We start from the raw sequence: 19,445 nt of genomic DNA on the forward strand, positions 1-19,445 counted from the left end.
TCCTCATTCAGGATGCCATTCGACATCTCCTGATGTCGATCATGTCAGGAACGCCAACAAAATTGTGCATGAAAATCAAAGACTGACTGTCCAAGAGAATGCAGATGAATGTAACATTTCAGTTGGATTATGTCACAAAATACTGACACAGCATCTTGGAATGCGTCATGCTGCCACCAAGTTTGTCCCACGACTCATCAGTCAAGATGAGAAAGACTTTCATGTCGCAATCTGTGTAGAGCTTTTGGATCACACAAATGAGAATGTAACTGGTGATGAGACATGGGTCTATGGTTATGATGTTGAGACCAAGGTTCAGTTTTCACAATGGGTCGGGAAAGGTTCACCAAAACCAAAAACAGATCATCAGGTCAGGTCAAATGTCAAAGCCACATTGATAGTTTTCTTTGACACTGAAAGATTGGTTCATCATCATGAACTCATCTCACAGGAAAAACCTGTTAATCGATGGTACTATCAGGACATGTTGCGACGCTTGCAAGAAAATGTGAATAGCAAACACCCTGAAATACGCCGAGATAATTTTCCTATGTTAAAAATATGGTTTGGATTGCTGTTATTCTGATTGACTGTAACATTTATATAGCATTTACGGTCAATGTGCTCACAAAATATCTGTTGCTTTTATGTAATTAGAGCTTAAATATCAAGATCTGGTCACATCACAGCTAGGAGTAAGACGAAGCTATACGTATGTTATAGGAGCATTAGCCATAGTTACTAAGTACTTTTTCTGCAAACTGTTTGGCTATTTAGTGATGGAAAATGCAATTACAACTTTTAAGTAACAATAGAAAGGAATTTTGTGAACACTGATAGTGGAAGCCCTGCAAAAGTTGACGTGTATGCTCCACCCATTTCGAGCAGTGATATGCGCAACGACGAACCCTCTGCATCGTCATTAAACTCTGTTGACACTGGCGGATGATGGTTGAAATGACCGCTGCATCAAGCATAAATCTAGAGATACCAGTATTTGAATGCTGGCCCTATTCCGACCCGGAAACGAGACTGGAATCTCCTACATGTTAGTCAGGGGGCCTGAAGATGGCATAGTAAATTGCTGAAACTGGTAGACAACAGTTTGGAAATTTGACGGCTCAAGGGTGTTTGATTTGACATCCTGCACCGAACAGCTGAGTCCTGCAATCACAGAGAAGAGGAGCATCCAGGTCTGAGTTCCGACTGGTACAAATTTTCAAGTTTTGCCATTGCAACACCTCAGCCTTTTGTTTGGCTGGAAGTCATGATTTTCCATCTATCCCTTTCTGCGCCTTCCTCTTTTTCGTAAATGAAGCACAGGTCATGTCATCCCAGTGCGATCAGTTAGATTATTGGAACTATCCTATAAAACTCAGTTCAGGTGCTGGCATACACATAATTGCAAGAAAGCAAAGAGCAATGAAAGAAGCCTTCACAAATCTTGAAAGAGCTGCCAGAAAGCGCATAAATGAGGGAGAAACTAAGTATGAGCCCATAACTAAGAAAAATAATCTTGATGAACCACCATTCGTAGCAACTGGTGCATGTAAGTTTGATTGCGTGTGTAGTTTCACTTACCTTGGATCAGAAGTAAACAATGTCAGCCCTGAAATTCACAAATGAATATTGTCCCTAACAAGTGCTACCATGGCCTCAGAAAACATCTGAAATCTAAGCTGTTATCTAGGGATCTTAAGTTGTATTGTATAAAGTTTTAGTGGAGCTGGTACTAATGTACAATGCTGAGCCTGGACTAACAAAATTCAATGAAAAGCTATTTGGTGTATTTGACGGAAAGAGCTTGAGACAAATTATTGTGCTACATGAAAAATTTGTGCCTGGATGAGGAGATTTAACCATGAATTATATAATCTATACTATGAACCAGACATTGTCAGTATATTAAGAGTTAAAGACTGGAATGGGCAATATATGTACTGACAGATAATGACAGGATGAGTAAGAAGTTTTTCAATGTAATGGAGGACCAATGCTATGGTGGAAGGAAGGTGCCATAGAGGGTGTAAGGAAAACTGGAATTTAGAACTGGAGGAGTTTGGCACTACACAGAAAAAAATTGAATTATCTTCCACAGAATGCCAAGGCTCACACAGAGCTGTTGTGCCACTAACGATTATGATGATGATTACATTTTCATCTGTATTTAAGTTCCTTTAATGCTGATTCCCTGAATTCTGAATTCACCATTTAAAAAAAAGTGCTCCCCTGATACCACTGATTACAGGATACTTCCAGGAGGGGCATCACTCTCCTTTTACCACCGGCAACTAAGACCGAGACTGCTACAAAACTGTTCAGAGGACTGCATCCGAGTATACATCTGGCCATGATGTTCCTGACATGCAAGTTACCTATTGCTTGAAAACTGGACTAGTTTCAAAAGAGAACTATTAATAGATACGATGATATCCACCCATTGGCAGGAGCTGACTTCAATTTCTAAAATTATTTCAAAAAGAAGCTGTAGCAAACATAAGAGCTTCTATTGCAACTGACTGAGGCAGTGTGTGCTTCCACTTTCAGGAGATTTGTGTGTGTATGCATTAAATCTTGCAATTTGCTGTAATTCTGCTTCAAATATGTCATGTTTGTTGAGTGAACAAGGTATTTTGGAAGCTCTAGAGATAGATTCAATGATTCTGGTCTGAAGAAAGAAATATCTGAGTGGTACCAGTCTGAAGGAGATTGATATTTCAATAAGATGCAGTTTGCTACAATTTTTTGTCACAAATATTGTTGCTACATATATTGCCACTGTAATTACAATTTAGTCTTGTTTCGTTTGTCTTCATTTTGACTTTTTTACAGATGAATCTTATGATGAAGCCATCATCCAACAGGGGTTCCAAGATTTGTTTGGAGAAAAGTAAAGCAAGCAACAAACAAACTGGTACTGTCCACATTGCAACAAACCACTCTGAATGACAGAATACTTCAAACTTTTCCATACAAAAGACAACTACATATGAAATTACTCAAGAGATTAACTCATCTTGCACTTTTTTTTTTTAAGGACAATTATTCTTACTGACATTACTGTAAAATTTATAACCTGCCACAGCAATTAAATAATGATGAAAAATAAACCTCAAAGCTTGGCAAGCCTGGCATTTTTAGTGTTTATTTTTCTTTTTATATATATTAATGTGCCAGAACTTTTCAAATAATGGCATACATGGCTGGTTTTCTGGGGTACACATTTTTGTAAGTGGCTAGTATTAGAGCTACTTTATCCCCAATGCAACAGCACAAGTAATTTAGATTTCTGTACATACCTTTGCATTATTTGAAAAGGCTACTGCAAGAACAAGAAAAACTTCTCGTAACTTAAGATCTTTAGACACTATAACACATGTTTATTCAAAATTGTAACAGTAGCTGATGTAGAACATAGACCTACAGACTTCAGTCAAAGGTGCTAACAACTAAATCATGGTGGTACAGAACTTAATTAAGAGAAATAGCTACATACTCCCACCAGCTAACAACCCGAACATTTATTTCTAGTGAGATAAATGACTACAGTTGTTGTGGTCTTCAGTCTAAAGACTGGTTTGGCGCACCTCTCCATACGAGTTACCCCGTGCAAACATCTTCATCACTGCATAACTACTGCAACCTATATCCATTAGAATCTGCTTACTGTATTCTAGAATTGGGGTCTACCCCGAAACTTACATCCGTTACCAAACTGATGATTCCTTGATGCCACAGGATGTGTCCTATCAATTGAGCCTTCTTTCAGTCAAGTTGTTGCACTACTTTCTTCTCCCCCCCCCCCATTTGTTTCAGTACCGCTTTGTTAGTTGCTAGATTTACCCCTCTAATCTTCAGCTTTCTTCTGTAGCATCACATTTGAAATGCTCCTATTCTCATTTCACCTGAATTGTTTACCATCTGCATTTCACTGTTGTACAGTGCTAAATGCCATTTGAATACCTTCATAAAAAGACATTGTTACACATTACCCACTCCACTCAACAAATATATCTGAAAACAATTTAATGGTAACATCATATAGAGATGTCTGGAGGTTCTTGTTACATTTTTAATTCAGTTCCATTCCAAAATATCTTCAGAATTTGGCAAAACTACAGTAGTGTAAATTTGTTTACATTCTTATATTTATGTGGTCACAGGTGTAAGTTCTCTTACATTTGGATTGCGGCCATCTGAGTTTAAAACTGTTAAAAGAAAATGAGTAATGTAAAAACCATGAGCAATTTTACAATTAATACACAAGTCTGTATTTTGACAATATTATGGAAACGATAGACTGCTATTCACCATATAAGAGAGATGCTGAGCAGAGGACAGGTACAACAAAAAGACTACCAAACATGTAAGTTTCCCGGCAGAAGGCCTTCTTCTGAAACAGACAGCATACACACATAAACAAACACAGCTCACACACACACGACCACTGTATCTGGTTGCTGAGGCCAACCAGAGAAATGTGTGTGTGTGTGTGTGTGTGTGTGTGTGTGTGTGTGTGTGTGTGTGCGTGCGTGTGTGCGTGTGTGTGTGTGTGTGTGTGTGTGTGTGTGTGCGCGCGCGTGCGTGCGTGCGTGCGTGCGTGTGTGTGTGTGTGTATTTCAGAAGAAAGCTGGCCAAAAGGTTACATGTTTGGTGTCTTTTTGTTATGCCTGTCTGTGACTCAGCATCTCTGCCATATGGTGAGTAGCAATCTGTCCTTTTCATAATATTGTCATTATTTCATCCTCAATTTTCCATTGTTTCAAGCGTCTATTTTGTTTCAAATAATGTGATAATCCTGCTTGTTAATATCACCCACCAAAAATATTTACTAATAAAAAGTGAGCCCAGTTGGTAAATAACTTAAGAGTAAATAACACTATACAAATGATGTTTTGTGAAATAGTTTTGTATATAAAAAATTTCCGTAAATTTCAATTACCTTTCCATATGTGTTAACATACACTCCTTCGTTGTCATAGCACAACAATAACTGCATACCATTAGAGTTAGGCAAAGGCACTATGCAATGAGGAGAGATGGGTCCTTGTGTCTGTAACAGATTCAGTAACGATATAAATATTTACATCTCTTCACGACATTGTGCATGTGTTGATTATAAAAACTTTTTTGTTATATAACAGCTAAGCTGTGTAATGCATGTGAGTTGCAATTATGAATTTTTGTTTATATTCAACATAGTCATAAACAGTTTTGCCCCAGAACAGCCATCTTCAGATGCTACGGATGGTATTTTGTTAACCAAATGTCACCCACAGCATATGAAGGTGGCCACTGTGTCAAAAACAAAACAAATCTTTATAATACGTCAATCACTGAACTCCCTAAATGAATATAGTTTTTCCCACAAGTTTGAATTGCTATCGATTAGAGATTAATTATGGTACATCCCAAAAACAGTTTCTAAAACACTTTCAAAAGCATCACAACTTTAACAACTCTTTTGCATAGTTAATATTTCACATATTCCATGTGGTGTCACCGCCAGACACCACACTTGCTAGGTGGTAGTTTAAATCGGCCGCGGTCCATGTAGTACATGTCGGACCCGCGTGTCGCCACTGTGATCGCATACCTAGCGCCACCACCAAGGCAGGTCTCGTGATACGAGAGTGGACTCGACCCCAGTTGTACGAGAACCAAGCTACCGCCCAGTTGTACGCGAACCTAGCTATCGCCCAGTTGTATGAAGCCTTTCTCTCTCATTAGCCGAGAGACAGAATAGCCATCAGAAGTTAATGGCTACGAACTAGCAAGGAGCCAATTGTATCAGTGCCTATAGCTTACTAGTATTCAAGAGCGATGTATTCCAAGGAATAAAGAAAAGATAAGTAAAAAGCATCTACATACTTTTCTTCGTATTCATTTATAAGTTCTCATGTTCCAGACTTCACGCCCGTCTGCTTATTGCCGTTCGTGCACTATCGGCCACAGCATTAGTCTAGCGTGCCTTTCTTTTGGCTACTACCGTGTGGCGTAACAGTCTTGTTACGTCACTACAGATTGGCGACGAGTAAAAACTTCTTTCTGATTGCTTACATTTAATTGTGTCATGGCTTCGCCACAATCTCCCGATGTACTGTCCGAATTTTATCGCTTGCAGAATCAGCAGACGCAGGCGTTACTGGATGCCCTTGGACAGCTCGTCCAGGGTCAACGTGCGCTGCACACCGATGCGGCCGCCGCCGCTTCTTCGCTACCGCTGCCACTGAACGCTGTTGCACCTCCCTTTCGACCATACGTGGCAGCCGATGAGACCTGGCAAGAGTGGTCTCGTCAGTTCGCCTTTCACATGGCTGCCTACAGAATTCAAGGTAATGAGCGGCAGCCGTTTTTGCTTTCTTGTGTCGGTGTGTCCACATACCGTGTGATAGTGAAATTGTTTCCCCGCCGCGACGTAGCAACTTTGTCATTCGAGGAAATTTTGTCTGCATTAGATGCCTATTTCAAAGAAACAGTTAATGTGGTTGCAAAACGGTATACGTTTTTTCGTACAAAACGTACGGCCGGTCAAACTAATAGGGAGTGGGTAGCAACATTGCAAGGACTTACTAGGGACTGTGCCTTTGAATGTGACTGTGGTCTTTCTTATTCAGATACAATGGTGCGTGATGCAATTGCACAGAACGTTTCTGATGTTCGCATACGGGAGCAAATTTTGAAACTAGTTAATCCCTCCCTTCAACAAGTGATAGACATATTGGATAGACAGGACACACTGGACTGTGCTCAGGAATCTTTTGAAACTTCGCCAGCCGTGTGTAACATTAACCGGCCCGCTGGACGCGCCGCGCGGCCCGGTAACCGGGCCTCGCGCACGGACACACAGCGACCGCTGCGTGCTAAGCCAGGTGTGCCGCGCCAGCCCACAAATGTAGTGAAATCATGCCCGCGGTGTGCTACTAGACATTCGCGTGAACATTGCCCGTCACGCCAAGCTATTTGCTTTTTCTGCAATAAGAAAGGACATGTTCAAAGTGTTTGCCAGAAAAAGCTCAGATCAGACAATCACGATCATTCCAGGCCCTTTGCTTCGCGCCGGAATCGAACCAAGGACACTCAGGCTCGTGGACCTTCGCCTATGGACATTCATGTCGTTAATTCCGCTTCGTACAGTGACACTTTCTCTAACAGTGACTGTGATCGTCCCACACAAACTGTGCGTCGACGTCGCCGGAAATCACGTCCATTAGCAAGTGATTCTGTACCAGTGTCTGTTCCAATTGCACAAAACAGTCGCTTTTGTCGTCAGCAGGACAATAAACTTTTTGTGGACTTAGACTTTGAAGGCAAAGTGATACCATTCCAGCTCGATACCGGAGCTGCAGTTTCATTGCTCAATCACGACACGTACAAACAACTGGGCAAACCTCCGTTGCGTTCCGCAAATGTTAAGCTAACTCCATATTCCGGACAGAAAATTCCTGTGTTAGGACAGTGCAGCCTTCTTGCAACATACAAGGGACAAACAAAACTTGTGTCATTTTACGTTCTTCGTTCTTCTTCTGCTGTGAACTTATTTGGTCTAGATTTATTTAAGTTGTTTAACATGTCTATTGTAAATCAGGTCCTATCAGTGAATCAGACTGTGCCTACAGACAGTGTTTCTCGGCTGTGTGACGAATTTGCAGACATTTTTGCACCGGGCTTAGGTTGCGCTAAAAACTATGAAGCACATTTAGAACTGAAGGTAAACGCGCAACCGAAATTTTTCAGGGCGCGCAATGTTCCCCACGCATTGCGTGATGAGGTCGCAAGAACGTTACACGATCTCGAATCACAGGGTGTAATTGAACGTGTGCAAGCTTCTCTCTGGGCCTCACCCTTAGTAATTTTGCCAAAACCTTCCGGAAAATTGAGACTTTGCGTGGACTTCAAGGCCACAGTGAATCCACAGCTAGTGACTGCTACTTTTCCTTTGCCCCGCCCGGAAGATCTTTTTGCTAAACTGTGCCCGGGAAAATATTTTTCAAAGTTGGACCTAGCCGATGCGTACTTGCAAATACCGGTGGACGACGAATCCCAGCGCGTATTGGTGGTTAACACGCATCTTGGATTGTACCGCTTCAAAAGACTGCCATTCGGGTGTGCATCCGCCCCTGCCTTGTTTCAGCAATATTTACAAACTGTTTGTGCGTCGGTCCCTACTGCAGCAAACTATCTGGACGATATAGTGATCTCCGGACAGACAGAAGAAGATCATCTTGCGAACTTACGAACATTATTTCAGGTCTTGCGGCAAAATGGTCTTCGCTTGAGGAAGGACAAATGTGTGTTTTTTGCTCGTGACTTACCATACCTGGGACATGTCATTAATGCCCAAGGCATACATCCGAGTCCAGAGCACCTCCGTGCCATACAAGATTTGCCTTCCCCTCAAAATCTGAAACAGCTACAGAGTGTGTTGGGTAAAATTAACTATTATCATAAATATGTGCGCAATGCCTCTTCCATTTCAGCTCCGCTTCATCGCTTACGCCGTAAAGGTGTTCCGTTCGTCTGGACGACGGAATGTGAACGCGCCTTTCGCCAGTTGAAATCGGCGTTGCTTTCTAATACTTGCCTTACGCCTTTCGATCCCCAGAAACCCCTTTTGTTGATGGTAGATGCATCGGATTTCGGGATCGGTGCTGTGCTTGCGCACAAAGTTGGCTCCCATGATCGCCCTATTGCCTTTGCGTCCAAATTGCTCTCGTCTGCGCAAAGAAATTATTCACAGATAGAGAAAGAAGCTTTGGCTCTCGTGTTTGGTGTTACTAAGTTCCATGATTTCTTGTATGGTCGTCACTTTACCATCATCACAGACCACAAACCTTTGACATCGCTTTTTCATCCGACCAAGCCTGTACCTCCACGTACAGCGCAGAAATTCATTCGCTGGTCTATTTTCCTCTCGCAGTACCGCTACGATATCTTGTATCGGTCCACTGCTAAGCACGGAAACGCCGATGCGTTGTCCCGTTTGCCTGTTGCTGAGGATAAAGCATTCGATTCTTCCGAACTTGCTTGCATGTTCATTGATTCGGAAACCGATGAAGTGGTCGAATCGTTTCCGATTGATTTTCGTCGTGTCGCTACAGCCACAGCTGCTGACCCTGTCCTTGCTACTGTTTTACGTTTTGTTGCTACGCAATGGCCTTTGTCAAAGTCTCGGATCGAGGATCCGTTGGTTCGCCGATTTTTTGCTCACAAGGAGAGACTTTTTGTTCGACGTGGTGTTTTGTTGTTGCGTTCTGATAATGATCAGTCCAGAGTCGTGGTCCCACGTTCGTTACAGTCCTCTGTTTTACGGCTTCTTCACCAAGGACATTGGGGTATAGTGCGAACGAAACAACTTGCTCGTCAGCACTGTACTTGGTTCGGAATCGATGCTGCGATTACGAATATGTGTTCTTCGTGCCCGGCGTGTGTCGAACAACAGTCCGCACCGCCGCGGAAAGTCTTTGCGTGGCCAAAAGCCACTTCCCCTTGGCAACGCTTGCACATTGATTTTGCTGGTCCATTCTGGAATGCTCGATGGTTGGTTCTGGTCGATGCCTTCAGTAATTTTCCTTTTGTTGTCCGGATGTCTTCCACGACGTCCTCCGCCACCATCCAAGCGTTGTCTGCTATCTTTTGCATTGAAGGTCTTCCGCAGACTATTGTTTCCGACAATGGCCCACAATTCATGTCCGCAGAATTCCAGTCTTTCTGCCAGGCCAATGGTATTCAACATCTGACATCCGCGCCGTTTTCGCCTCAGTCCAACGGTGCCGCTGAACGATTGGTCCGGACTTTCAAGTCGCAGATGTTGAAATTGAAAGAGTCGCATTCTCGGGAGGACGCATTGTTGCTCTTTTTGTCTTCGTATCGCTCTCAGCCCCGAGATGGTCGCTCGCCGGCTGAGTTGCTCCACGGTCGTCCTCATCGCACCTTGATGTCTTTGCTGCATCCGCCGCATCAGGTTCCTGCGCAGCGGCAGACTCCTGCTTTTGCTCCAGGCGACGTTGTATTTTATCGCAACTATCGAGGTTCACGGCGTTGGCTCGCAGGGCGCATTCTTCGCTGCCTCGGCCGCGCGATGTATTTGGTTTTGGGGGCCTCTGGTGAGGTGCGTCGGCATCTCAATCAGCTGCGCCTCTGTCGTCGCTCGGGTTCTGCCGCTCCCCGTCTGCTTTCAGCGACGGTGCCGTCCGGTCAGCGCCCTGGGGACCCATCTACTGGCTCGCCTCATCCCCAGGTGTTACCGACGATGCCTTCCATTTTGCCCCATGGCGACGCGCCGCCGCCGCCGCCGCAGCAGCAGCAGCAGCAGCAGCCGCCGCCGCCGCCGCCGACCGCATTCGACGCTTCGTTGCAGCCGCCAAGCGCCTCCCAGGGTCACGCGCCGCCGATCGCTTCCCGTGACCAGCTGTCCTCCGCCATGGAACGCCCGCCCGCTCCGGACCACATGACGTCATCGCGCGTCGGCTACCCCGACGCCATGGACGTCGACCCTTCAGTACCTCATGTTTCTTTACGGGCGCATACACCGCATGTTGACGTGCACCCTGGACTAGTTTTGCAGGCGTTTCCTAGCTCCCCTCGGACCGGATGGCCGGGTGCGGGTGGCACAGCCTCGCCTGTTGTTAGGCTCCCCACCTCATCGCATACGTCAACATGTGGTCCTCCCCACGGCGGGCGGAAGCCTTATTACACGACCGTTCGCCGATTTGCGGGGGAGGAATGTGGTGTCACCGCCAGACACCACACTTGCTAGGTGGTAGTTTAAATCGGCCGCGGTCCATGTAGTACATGTCGGACCCGCGTGTCGCCACTGTGATCGCATACCTAGCGCCACCACCAAGGCAGGTCTCGTGATACGAGAGTGGACTCGACCCCAGTTGTACGAGAACCAAGCTACCGCCCAGTTGTACGCGAACCTAGCTATCGCCCAGTTGTATGAAGCCTTTCTCTCTCATTAGCCGAGAGACAGAATAGCCATCAGAAGTTAATGGCTACGAACTAGCAAGGAGCCAATTGTATCAGTGCCTATAGCTTACTAGTATTCAAGAGCGATGTATTCCAAGGAATAAAGAAAAGATAAGTAAAAAGCATCTACATACTTTTCTTCGTATTCATTTATAAGTTCTCATGTTCCAGACTTCACGCCCGTCTGCTTATTGCCGTTCGTGCACTATCGGCCACAGCATTAGTCTAGCGTGCCTTTCTTTTGGCTACTACCGTGTGGCGTAACAGTCTTGTTACGTCACTACATTCCAATTACATAATAAGAAGGTAAAGGGGTAAGATAAAACTGGAAAAGGGCATAAAAAAAACAGCAATAAGTTCCATTTAAAAGGTAAACACACAAAATTGATGTGACTGCCAAAAGAAATAACAGGAGTGATAGTTAACAGTTTTACTGTAATTTAGAAGCAGGGCCTTCAAAAATAATTCACAGAATTTTTTCTTCTTTCATTCTCTGGATCCTGTAATGTATGAAAAGCCAATTTTATACAAACATGTGAAATAGCAGCCAATATTCTTTCAATATGTAAATAAAAATAGTTCCTAGTTATTTGACATCATGAGAACAATGATCGGTGTGTGTGTGTGTGTGTGTGTTTTAAATAACAAAGGATGTGTGGCAGATAGATGAAGGAAAGATTTTTGTGGTGATGGTGGTGATCAGAAAATCAACACATTATTCCAAGTACATGGTTAATTTGTGAATTTTGATAAAATTAACTGAATTAAAATAGTCACTGAACTCACATGCTTAGGCAAGTAAATGTCATAGACAGAAGCAGAATCAAGGTCCACTGCATGGAAGCCATCAGCTGATCCATAAATGACCTTCAGTCGTGAACCTTCTTCTACAGTGAGATCCACCAACAGTGGACGATGTGCCAGATCTGCAAACGACTGTGAACAATAATAAATGTTATGTGGCGAAGTTGAAAATGCTTGGACTTTCCATGGCCTATAATTATGAAATACCAGACATCAGAAGAAAAGCAGAGAGATGTAATTAACATTTTTATTAATATTGCTAAGTTGATCATTACAGTTTATAAACTAGTGTAACTTATAAGTGAAGGAATGGTAATATCAAATCAAATATCATATTAAATTTCCATGTTTCAGTTTCATAAAGCCAAACAGTTCACTGCAATCAGCGTGTTTTCAATATAAGTAACTTTTTGGCTAATGGCAGTTACATGAAGCAAAGTTCACAGATACAAGAATCCTTGAAGAAAATACCAATTAACTGCGATAGTAGATCAACTGACAGTTATCTGAAAGGTATACAGTGCCACACACTAATTTCTGAGGCTGGTCTGGTCAGGTCAACACTAGAGCCAGAGTGACTAGTACTCTAGTTAAAACAATGAGTCCACAACATATTTTCTTTACGTAATATAAATTTTTATGTAAGCCTGCTAATGCATTTAAATTTTAGAAAGTATAATACCTGGAATTTTCCTCCAATACTACCTAAAGAACAGGTATGCTTTTTTCATTAATCTCCTACTTGATGTTACCAGATACAATTTCACAGAAAAATAATTTTATGCATTTTTCTTTCTGCAGGCTGCATAAAATATTCATAAAAAATCACACTACTTTGGAGGAAGTATAGGCTGCTGATTTGTAACATTTGTTAGAAAGAACAGGGGATGGAAAAAAAAGAAAAAAACAATTACTATGTTTAGTAAGGTGTACGAAACTCATTGGCATTCAAAAGCAGCTTCCAGTCACAGTGGAATGGATATATACAGGTCCTGTGTAGTTTTCAAGGGAATCTTAAACCATTTTTCCTGCAAAATAGAGGCAAGTTCAATTAACAAGGATGGAGGTGTACAGTGATCACACACCCTTCTCTACAAAGTAGGCCACAAAGGTTCAATAATACTGAGATCTGGTGACTGTGGTGGATAGAGCAGGTGTGTGCTCACAAAACCAGTTCCGGACAACGCAAGCTGTGTGAACAGTGGAGCCTGTTGTCTTGAAACACAGCATCACGACTGAGAAACAAACAATGTATCATGGGACAGACCTGATCAGCAAAAATGGTCACATAATTCTTGGCTGTAATGTCACCTTGCAGAGTACCCATGGGGCCCATGATATACAACAATATGGCTGCCAATAGCATCACCAAACCCCCACCATGTTTCTCTCTTGGAATGTAAACTTGGCCACAACTTGGAACAGTGAAAAACAAGACTCACCTGACCAAATGACATTCTTCCATTGCTCTATAGCCCAGGTTTTATGGCTTCATCACCATGTTTTCCTATTATGGGCATTTGCATTGCTGATGAGTGGTTTTTGGAATAGTTTTACAGTGATTTTTTGCAGGTCTCCTATTCTTATTTTTCATCACAATCCTCTTCAACATCCCTGTTGTGACTCAGCGGATGATGCTTTTCCACTTCCCCATATGCAGTATAAATCTTTACTACAGTACCTCTTGAAACACCAAACACTTTCGCTACTTTGGTTAAAGAAGCTCTACCTCATGAGCACCAATGATCTACCCACATTCAAATTCACTTAAGCTCTGACATAATGCACTCACAACCACACAGAAACAGTTCTGACCTTGACTGGCAGTTGCAATGTTCTGAGGACATTGCTCAGGTGCTGCTCATGATCAAATATAACAGCACAGCTTGCAGGCTTGGTTACCATATGCATTTATCAGTTCAACAAAAAACCAAGCAAAGTTACCAAATTCACTTTTTTATTTACTCAATGACCAGTTTCAGGCCAGGAATGCTTTGATAATAACAGGTCATGTACAGGGAAAGTGCCAGGATGTTTGACAAATAATGGTATGTGACAGACTGATACAGATTCAACAAAGTTTGTGAATGTAGCTTTAAAAAGGAAAACTGATCATTTGCAATTCTTGATGACATCAAGGGAACAACGGAGTCCGATACATACGAGTCCAAATTAACCTGTTCTTAACGCACAGATGAAGTTACACAAAGCTCGACAAAGTGTATGTGTTGTAATTAACACCAGAGGTTCTCCACTTACCCCTTTTGACAAGTTTCTTTTTCGGAAACTAAAAGGAGTGTGTAAGTTCCCCAGTACTTATTATATACTATATAGTGCAGCTTTTGCGTCCAATTACCAGAAAGTTAAAATGTCAGACGATAGGGTACTGGCTTCTTTTGATATTGTGAATTTCTACCCCAATATCCCAATCGAGGAAACCCTTTCATTTATCACGAATAATGTTTTGCATAATGCTACTATGATTAATGGGGAGCTAACCAAGTTTCTCGATCTCCTTCAGTTCAGTCTATCGTATAACTGCTTTGGTTTTGTTAATAATGTCTACCAACAGCCAGATGGGCTTACTACCAGCAAATGCCACTCAGGCTTATTGGCTGACATTTTTATTAATGATTTGGAGAGTAGAATTTTTTTTTTATCAGAATCAGGATCTCACTAATGACACTGTTTTTTATGAAAGATATGTTGTTGATGTTTTCATGTTTGTGAAGGGTGCTTATGATAAGGTGGTGTCCATTTTTAATTTATTCAATGAGCAGCATCTGACCATTAAGTCCACACAGGAAGTTGAAGTGGTTAGGAAACTGAGTTTCCTGGATTTGCTTAATAGGAGAGGTGATGAAGAGCCCTAGCTTTTCAGTTTTTGGAATGTGATGCTATAGCATGCAATGATTCAAATCATCCCATTAGAAACGAGGTAACTTTCATGCTATGGTAGCACATCTGTTGAGTCTGTCTCTAAATTAGAACAAAGTTAATAAAGAGTTAAACACTTTGAAGCAGGTTACAGTGGCTAATGACTATAAACAATTGCTGGTTTCCGGTTTGTACAGAAAGAATAAGCAGATGAAACAACCACGGACAAATGATGTAAAAGAGTACCCAACGTTGCCTTGCTCCTTCCCAAAAATATTTAGGATAGGATTCTGTATGAGTGGGCAGCTAAGGTATAAGATGGGCTCAACAACTGGGGATGTAATGTGGAGCTTGTGAATCATTTTATATTGGACAAACAGGCAGAAGTTTTGTCACCCGTTTTAAAGAACATGTGGATCATTCTAATACGAACATATTTAGACAGCATTTAAGAAAATGAGGGTCATCGGGTTGATACTGCAGGTAACACACTGAAGGTTTTGCATCATGCATCGAAAGGTATGCAGTTGAATATTTTGGAGGAACTTGAGATTTTTAAGAGCATAATAAAAGAGCCAGATAAAGTTTTGAAAGAATAAGTCGATTTTCAATTTAGTCAGTTCTCTGTTCTATTCCAAAATGATGTATAGTTCTTACTCTCTTCCCTTAGCATCAATCCCATTGTCATTTCTGCCACAAGCTCCTGTATACCTGGTCCCCCCTTTCCCCCACCTGTCCTTTTCTAATATTCTCGTAATGACATTTTGCTTCTCGTGTTGATTGTTATGTACTGAGTTCAGCTTCCACCTTTTTCATCTATTGTACTATCACCCACAACTCATAATTCCCAAACCCTTCCACCTTCCCTTCCCCATTTCACAAAAATAAATTGCATATTTTGCTGTCTGTAGTTTGGTTCTTGCATTTACCACTGGTCTGTCATGTGCTCCCTGTCATTATGATGTTTCATTGCCGATATACAACTTTTGATTTCAGTACGCACTATCGTCTGTGGTGGTACAGCTGCTGCTGGTTGGATAACAACATTTCTGTGTTTGTTGTGACTTTACGCTGTACATGTGGTATGATATGTATGGCAGATTGTGAAGCTTACTTAACTGGTTCCTTATATGGTCTTCACCACTATATTATTTTTAAAAAATTGTTTAGGTTCCTTTTTCTATGAGCGAGATGGGGGGCTTTGTGAAAGACAACTTCGTGAGTTAATGTCTTTCTTACCTGGGACATGTTATCTTCACGTGTCTTACAAAGTTTCAATGCTTTTAAAGGATTGGTAGTGAAGAAGATTTTTTAATGTCCTATTATTTTGGTTTCTTTTAATACTAATGTTTGGGTTCACATTTAAAGATTTTTACAGCACAACATAGCATACAACTTTGTACTATGCGCCTCATGCGGCGCTGCTGTTTTCTACTGTTCAGTGATTTTTAGTATCTGACTTTGCTTCTTGGTGACTTGTACTGTTATTGCATTCACTGTTGTGTGGAGAATATTGTAATAAATACAAAATGTTTCCTATATCCTGATAGGACACCCCCTTCCCACAGTTTCTTTATTGCAACAGAAGTAGTAGACCCGCCAGTTACCGTATGTGCTGTAACTATTCGTTTGCACCTCATAATGTATACATTTTTGACATGGTTTTTGCATTTTCGGAAACACCATTTTGACCATCTGTTCTGCTAGTCTTGAAACAATATATTCTGTGTTTCTGGCATGTGCTTAAAAATCTGGTAATACCTCTATTGTACATGAATGTAAATTTGGTTTTCTGTCCTGTGGGATGATTCAAAAACTGGTCCCAGCCCAAAAACTTAGACAATGAGTAAATAAAAGATGTGAAACTTGCAAATTTGGCTGGTTTTTCACTGTACTGATTAACAGAAGTTGTCGACCTACAATTATTCTGGCAGCCTGGAAGTTCGTATCTACATTTACATTCAAGCATACTTTCCTTGCAGTGTTCCTATATTTTTGTCCAACTCCTGTGTTATCCACTTGTAATGAATGTATTTTACTTTTTTTATGTTTTCAAGAAATTAAAAATATGGTACTTGTGTGGAATTTTTGAAGCACTCAGAAAAACAAATGTGTAAGTTAAATGGTTGACAACAATCTTTTCCTTCAATGGATTTTCTTAATTTTTTTTCTTGTTCCCAACAAACGTTGCAAGAAATGAAAAACAAAGCTAATCTGGTCAGGGTTTGTACTAAAAAATTCAATCAACTTACCTTAAAGGCCATAAATTTATGATACGGCTTTGGTGCCCAGGCATAAATCTCTATACTGTCCTTCAGAGCAATAACTAAAAATTTAATCCGCTCATATTTAACGATTTTGAAGTGCACAGCTCCTTGCAAGTCACCGACATTGATCCAACCATTTCTTCGTTCAACTTGCTGAAATGAATGTCATACAATGATTTTTAGCTCCAGTCTTTAAACATAGTAAACATATGTTTCATGAGGCAGATGATGTTTATATAAATGTTCAAAACAACAACAATATGAAATTTCAGGTGACTGCCTTGTGCCTTGTGACTAACATTCATCTATTGCTACCTGCAATTTGAAAATACACAGTGCATTGACTAGCACTGGATGACAATGAGAGAGAGAGAGAGAGAGAGAGAGAGAGAGAGAGAGAGAGAGAGAGAGAGAGAGAGAGAGAGAGAGATGGCAAAGTTTTTGCTCCATTCCAGTCAAAACGTTCCCCATCTTTTCTAACATTCAATTTAAAAGAACTAAGGCTTTGTTCGTCTTCACTCGTATAGCCTGACAAACTTGAAAATTTGTGTTTCTAATCATTTACAAACAAAAAAATTGATGCAAATTTCAACATAAAAGATGCTAGTATTGCAAAAAATAGATGAGAGTATTGCAAAAACAGATGCTAATATCACAAAAGAAAAAAAAATGCTAATATCACAAAAGGGGAGGGGGAAAAAAAAGGAGAGAGATGCCAATATCACAAAAAATAGACGCTAATTTTGGCAGAAACAGATGATACATTTTTCCATTCCTGTAAATAACATTTCAGGCATTTGCTTGCTTTTGGCTTCCTTACAATACAGTGAAAGAACGTGGAACAATCACTGCAGATTCTGGGACACTTTTAAGTCACATCTACATAAACAAGAATGCAGTTATAAAAATCAAGAACATGAAACAGAAGCAACAGTTGAGAACAGAGTGAGTTAGGGTTGTACTCTATTCCTAACATTAAATTCGATCTTACACTCAGCAAGCAATGAAGGGAATCCAGGTGAAATCTGGAAAGTGATTATAGTTCAGGAAGAAGAAATTACAACCTTGAACTTTGCTAACGACACTGTAATTGTCAGAGACAGAAAACATCAAAACAGTAATTCAAAGATAACTGAATGTCGTTGAATCAATTCCAGCAATGTTAAGGGAATTAGATTAAGGGTGTATACACGGATGAGGGAAAAAAAAAAAAAAAAAAAAAAAATCCCAGATTTTTCCCAGATTTCCTGGTTAAAAATACACTTTCTCCCAGATGAAAATACCCTTTTTCCATGTTAAGTAACAGTATACTTTTCCTCAAAACTGTACAACTTATCAATCCTTTCAATGGTTGTGGTTTTATACACTGGCGTAGAATTTCCCGGCCCTTTAGAAAACGAAACTCAGGGGAAAAAACACGTTTTGGAAATATGTGATGTGCAGCAACATGTACATTGCATATTTCGTATTACAAAAGTATAAATTCGAACTCCACCAAACACTGCATGTTACTTTCCGAAGGACTGAGATCGAGATTGCGATGTGATATTGTACGCCAGTCGTAGCTCATGTCACGTGATCTCGCCAGCCGATGACAGCAGATATTCAGAGCATAGCATAGGACACGTGATGTAGTCAGCCAATAGCAACATTACTGTTAAGTAGCGCGAACACACAAATAGGGAAAGGTAATGGTTTAAATTAATATACATACTGTTGCTACAAGAAAAGAAAAGCTTTTACGTACAATATTGGTCTCTAAGATTAATAAGCTGCAAGAGAAGCTATGCTTTTATACATAATGTTGATCTTTTTTGCGCATGTTCCACTTTAACATACAACGCACAAATGTGCCAGTAAAATTTTTAACGACAACATAAATGTCTGATCTTCTGGGCTCGAAAATATTCTAAATGATCGTCCTCAAAGGTTTGATTTTCGAATGAGAGTCAAACGCTCTGTGATTTAAGAAATTCATCAGACATTCGCGCACAGAGTTAATCTTGCGTAAAAGAAAATTTACTTTGAAAGTAACACTTTCCAAAAAACCATTCGGAATATTTTCCCGCGACCTGTTAGAAATAGATCTGTTTCAGCAGTTGCCAGAAAGCGCCACAGTTTAGCAGCTACGATGACGCAGGAAACATTAAAAGATCTTACATTATGTCATAAAAGAAACAAGACATAAGAAGATACTCCAAGAGCATAGGAATTTTGTGAACTATACTAAAATGCATCCTTTGGCGTAAAGTGCACATTCATATGTCCAGATTCAGATGTAAATTTTCTTTGAGTACCAGTACTGTATTATCTCATGTTTGGTTCTTTATTAAGGCATAATGCCATACGTGCTAGAAGATGAAAACGTGAAATTGAAATGCAGCACTAGCCAATAGTGTGGAACTAAACACTTCGTTTCAAATAAATTGACTGCCTCAGCAGAAAAGATTAATAAAAGTCAAATTTCCTTAACAAACCGACAAAAATAACTTCATTGTTCTGCAAGGCGATTAATGCTTGACTGTC

General features: G+C 41.0%; 1 protein-coding gene across 3 annotated transcripts in view; it reads right to left on the reverse strand.

The window, feature by feature from the left end:
• The window catches only part of LOC124777093 (serine/threonine-protein kinase mig-15), a 342,698-nt gene that overhangs the window by 37,401 nt on the left and 285,852 nt on the right, over positions 1-19,445 (reverse strand). For all 3 annotated transcript variants that reach the window (XM_047252374.1, XM_047252373.1, XM_047252372.1), the window contains 3 exons: positions 16,905-17,072; positions 11,758-11,907; positions 4,943-5,053 (listed from right to left, as the gene is read on the reverse strand). In XM_047252374.1, coding sequence (XP_047108330.1) covers positions 4,943-5,053; positions 11,758-11,907; positions 16,905-17,072 — 429 coding nt within the window. The remainder of the gene's footprint in view (positions 1-4,942; positions 5,054-11,757; positions 11,908-16,904; positions 17,073-19,445) is intronic.

Source organism: Schistocerca piceifrons, chromosome 2 (assembly GCF_021461385.2).
Source record: "Schistocerca piceifrons isolate TAMUIC-IGC-003096 chromosome 2, iqSchPice1.1, whole genome shotgun sequence".
NCBI classification, from domain to species: Eukaryota; Metazoa; Arthropoda; class Insecta; order Orthoptera; family Acrididae; genus Schistocerca; species Schistocerca piceifrons.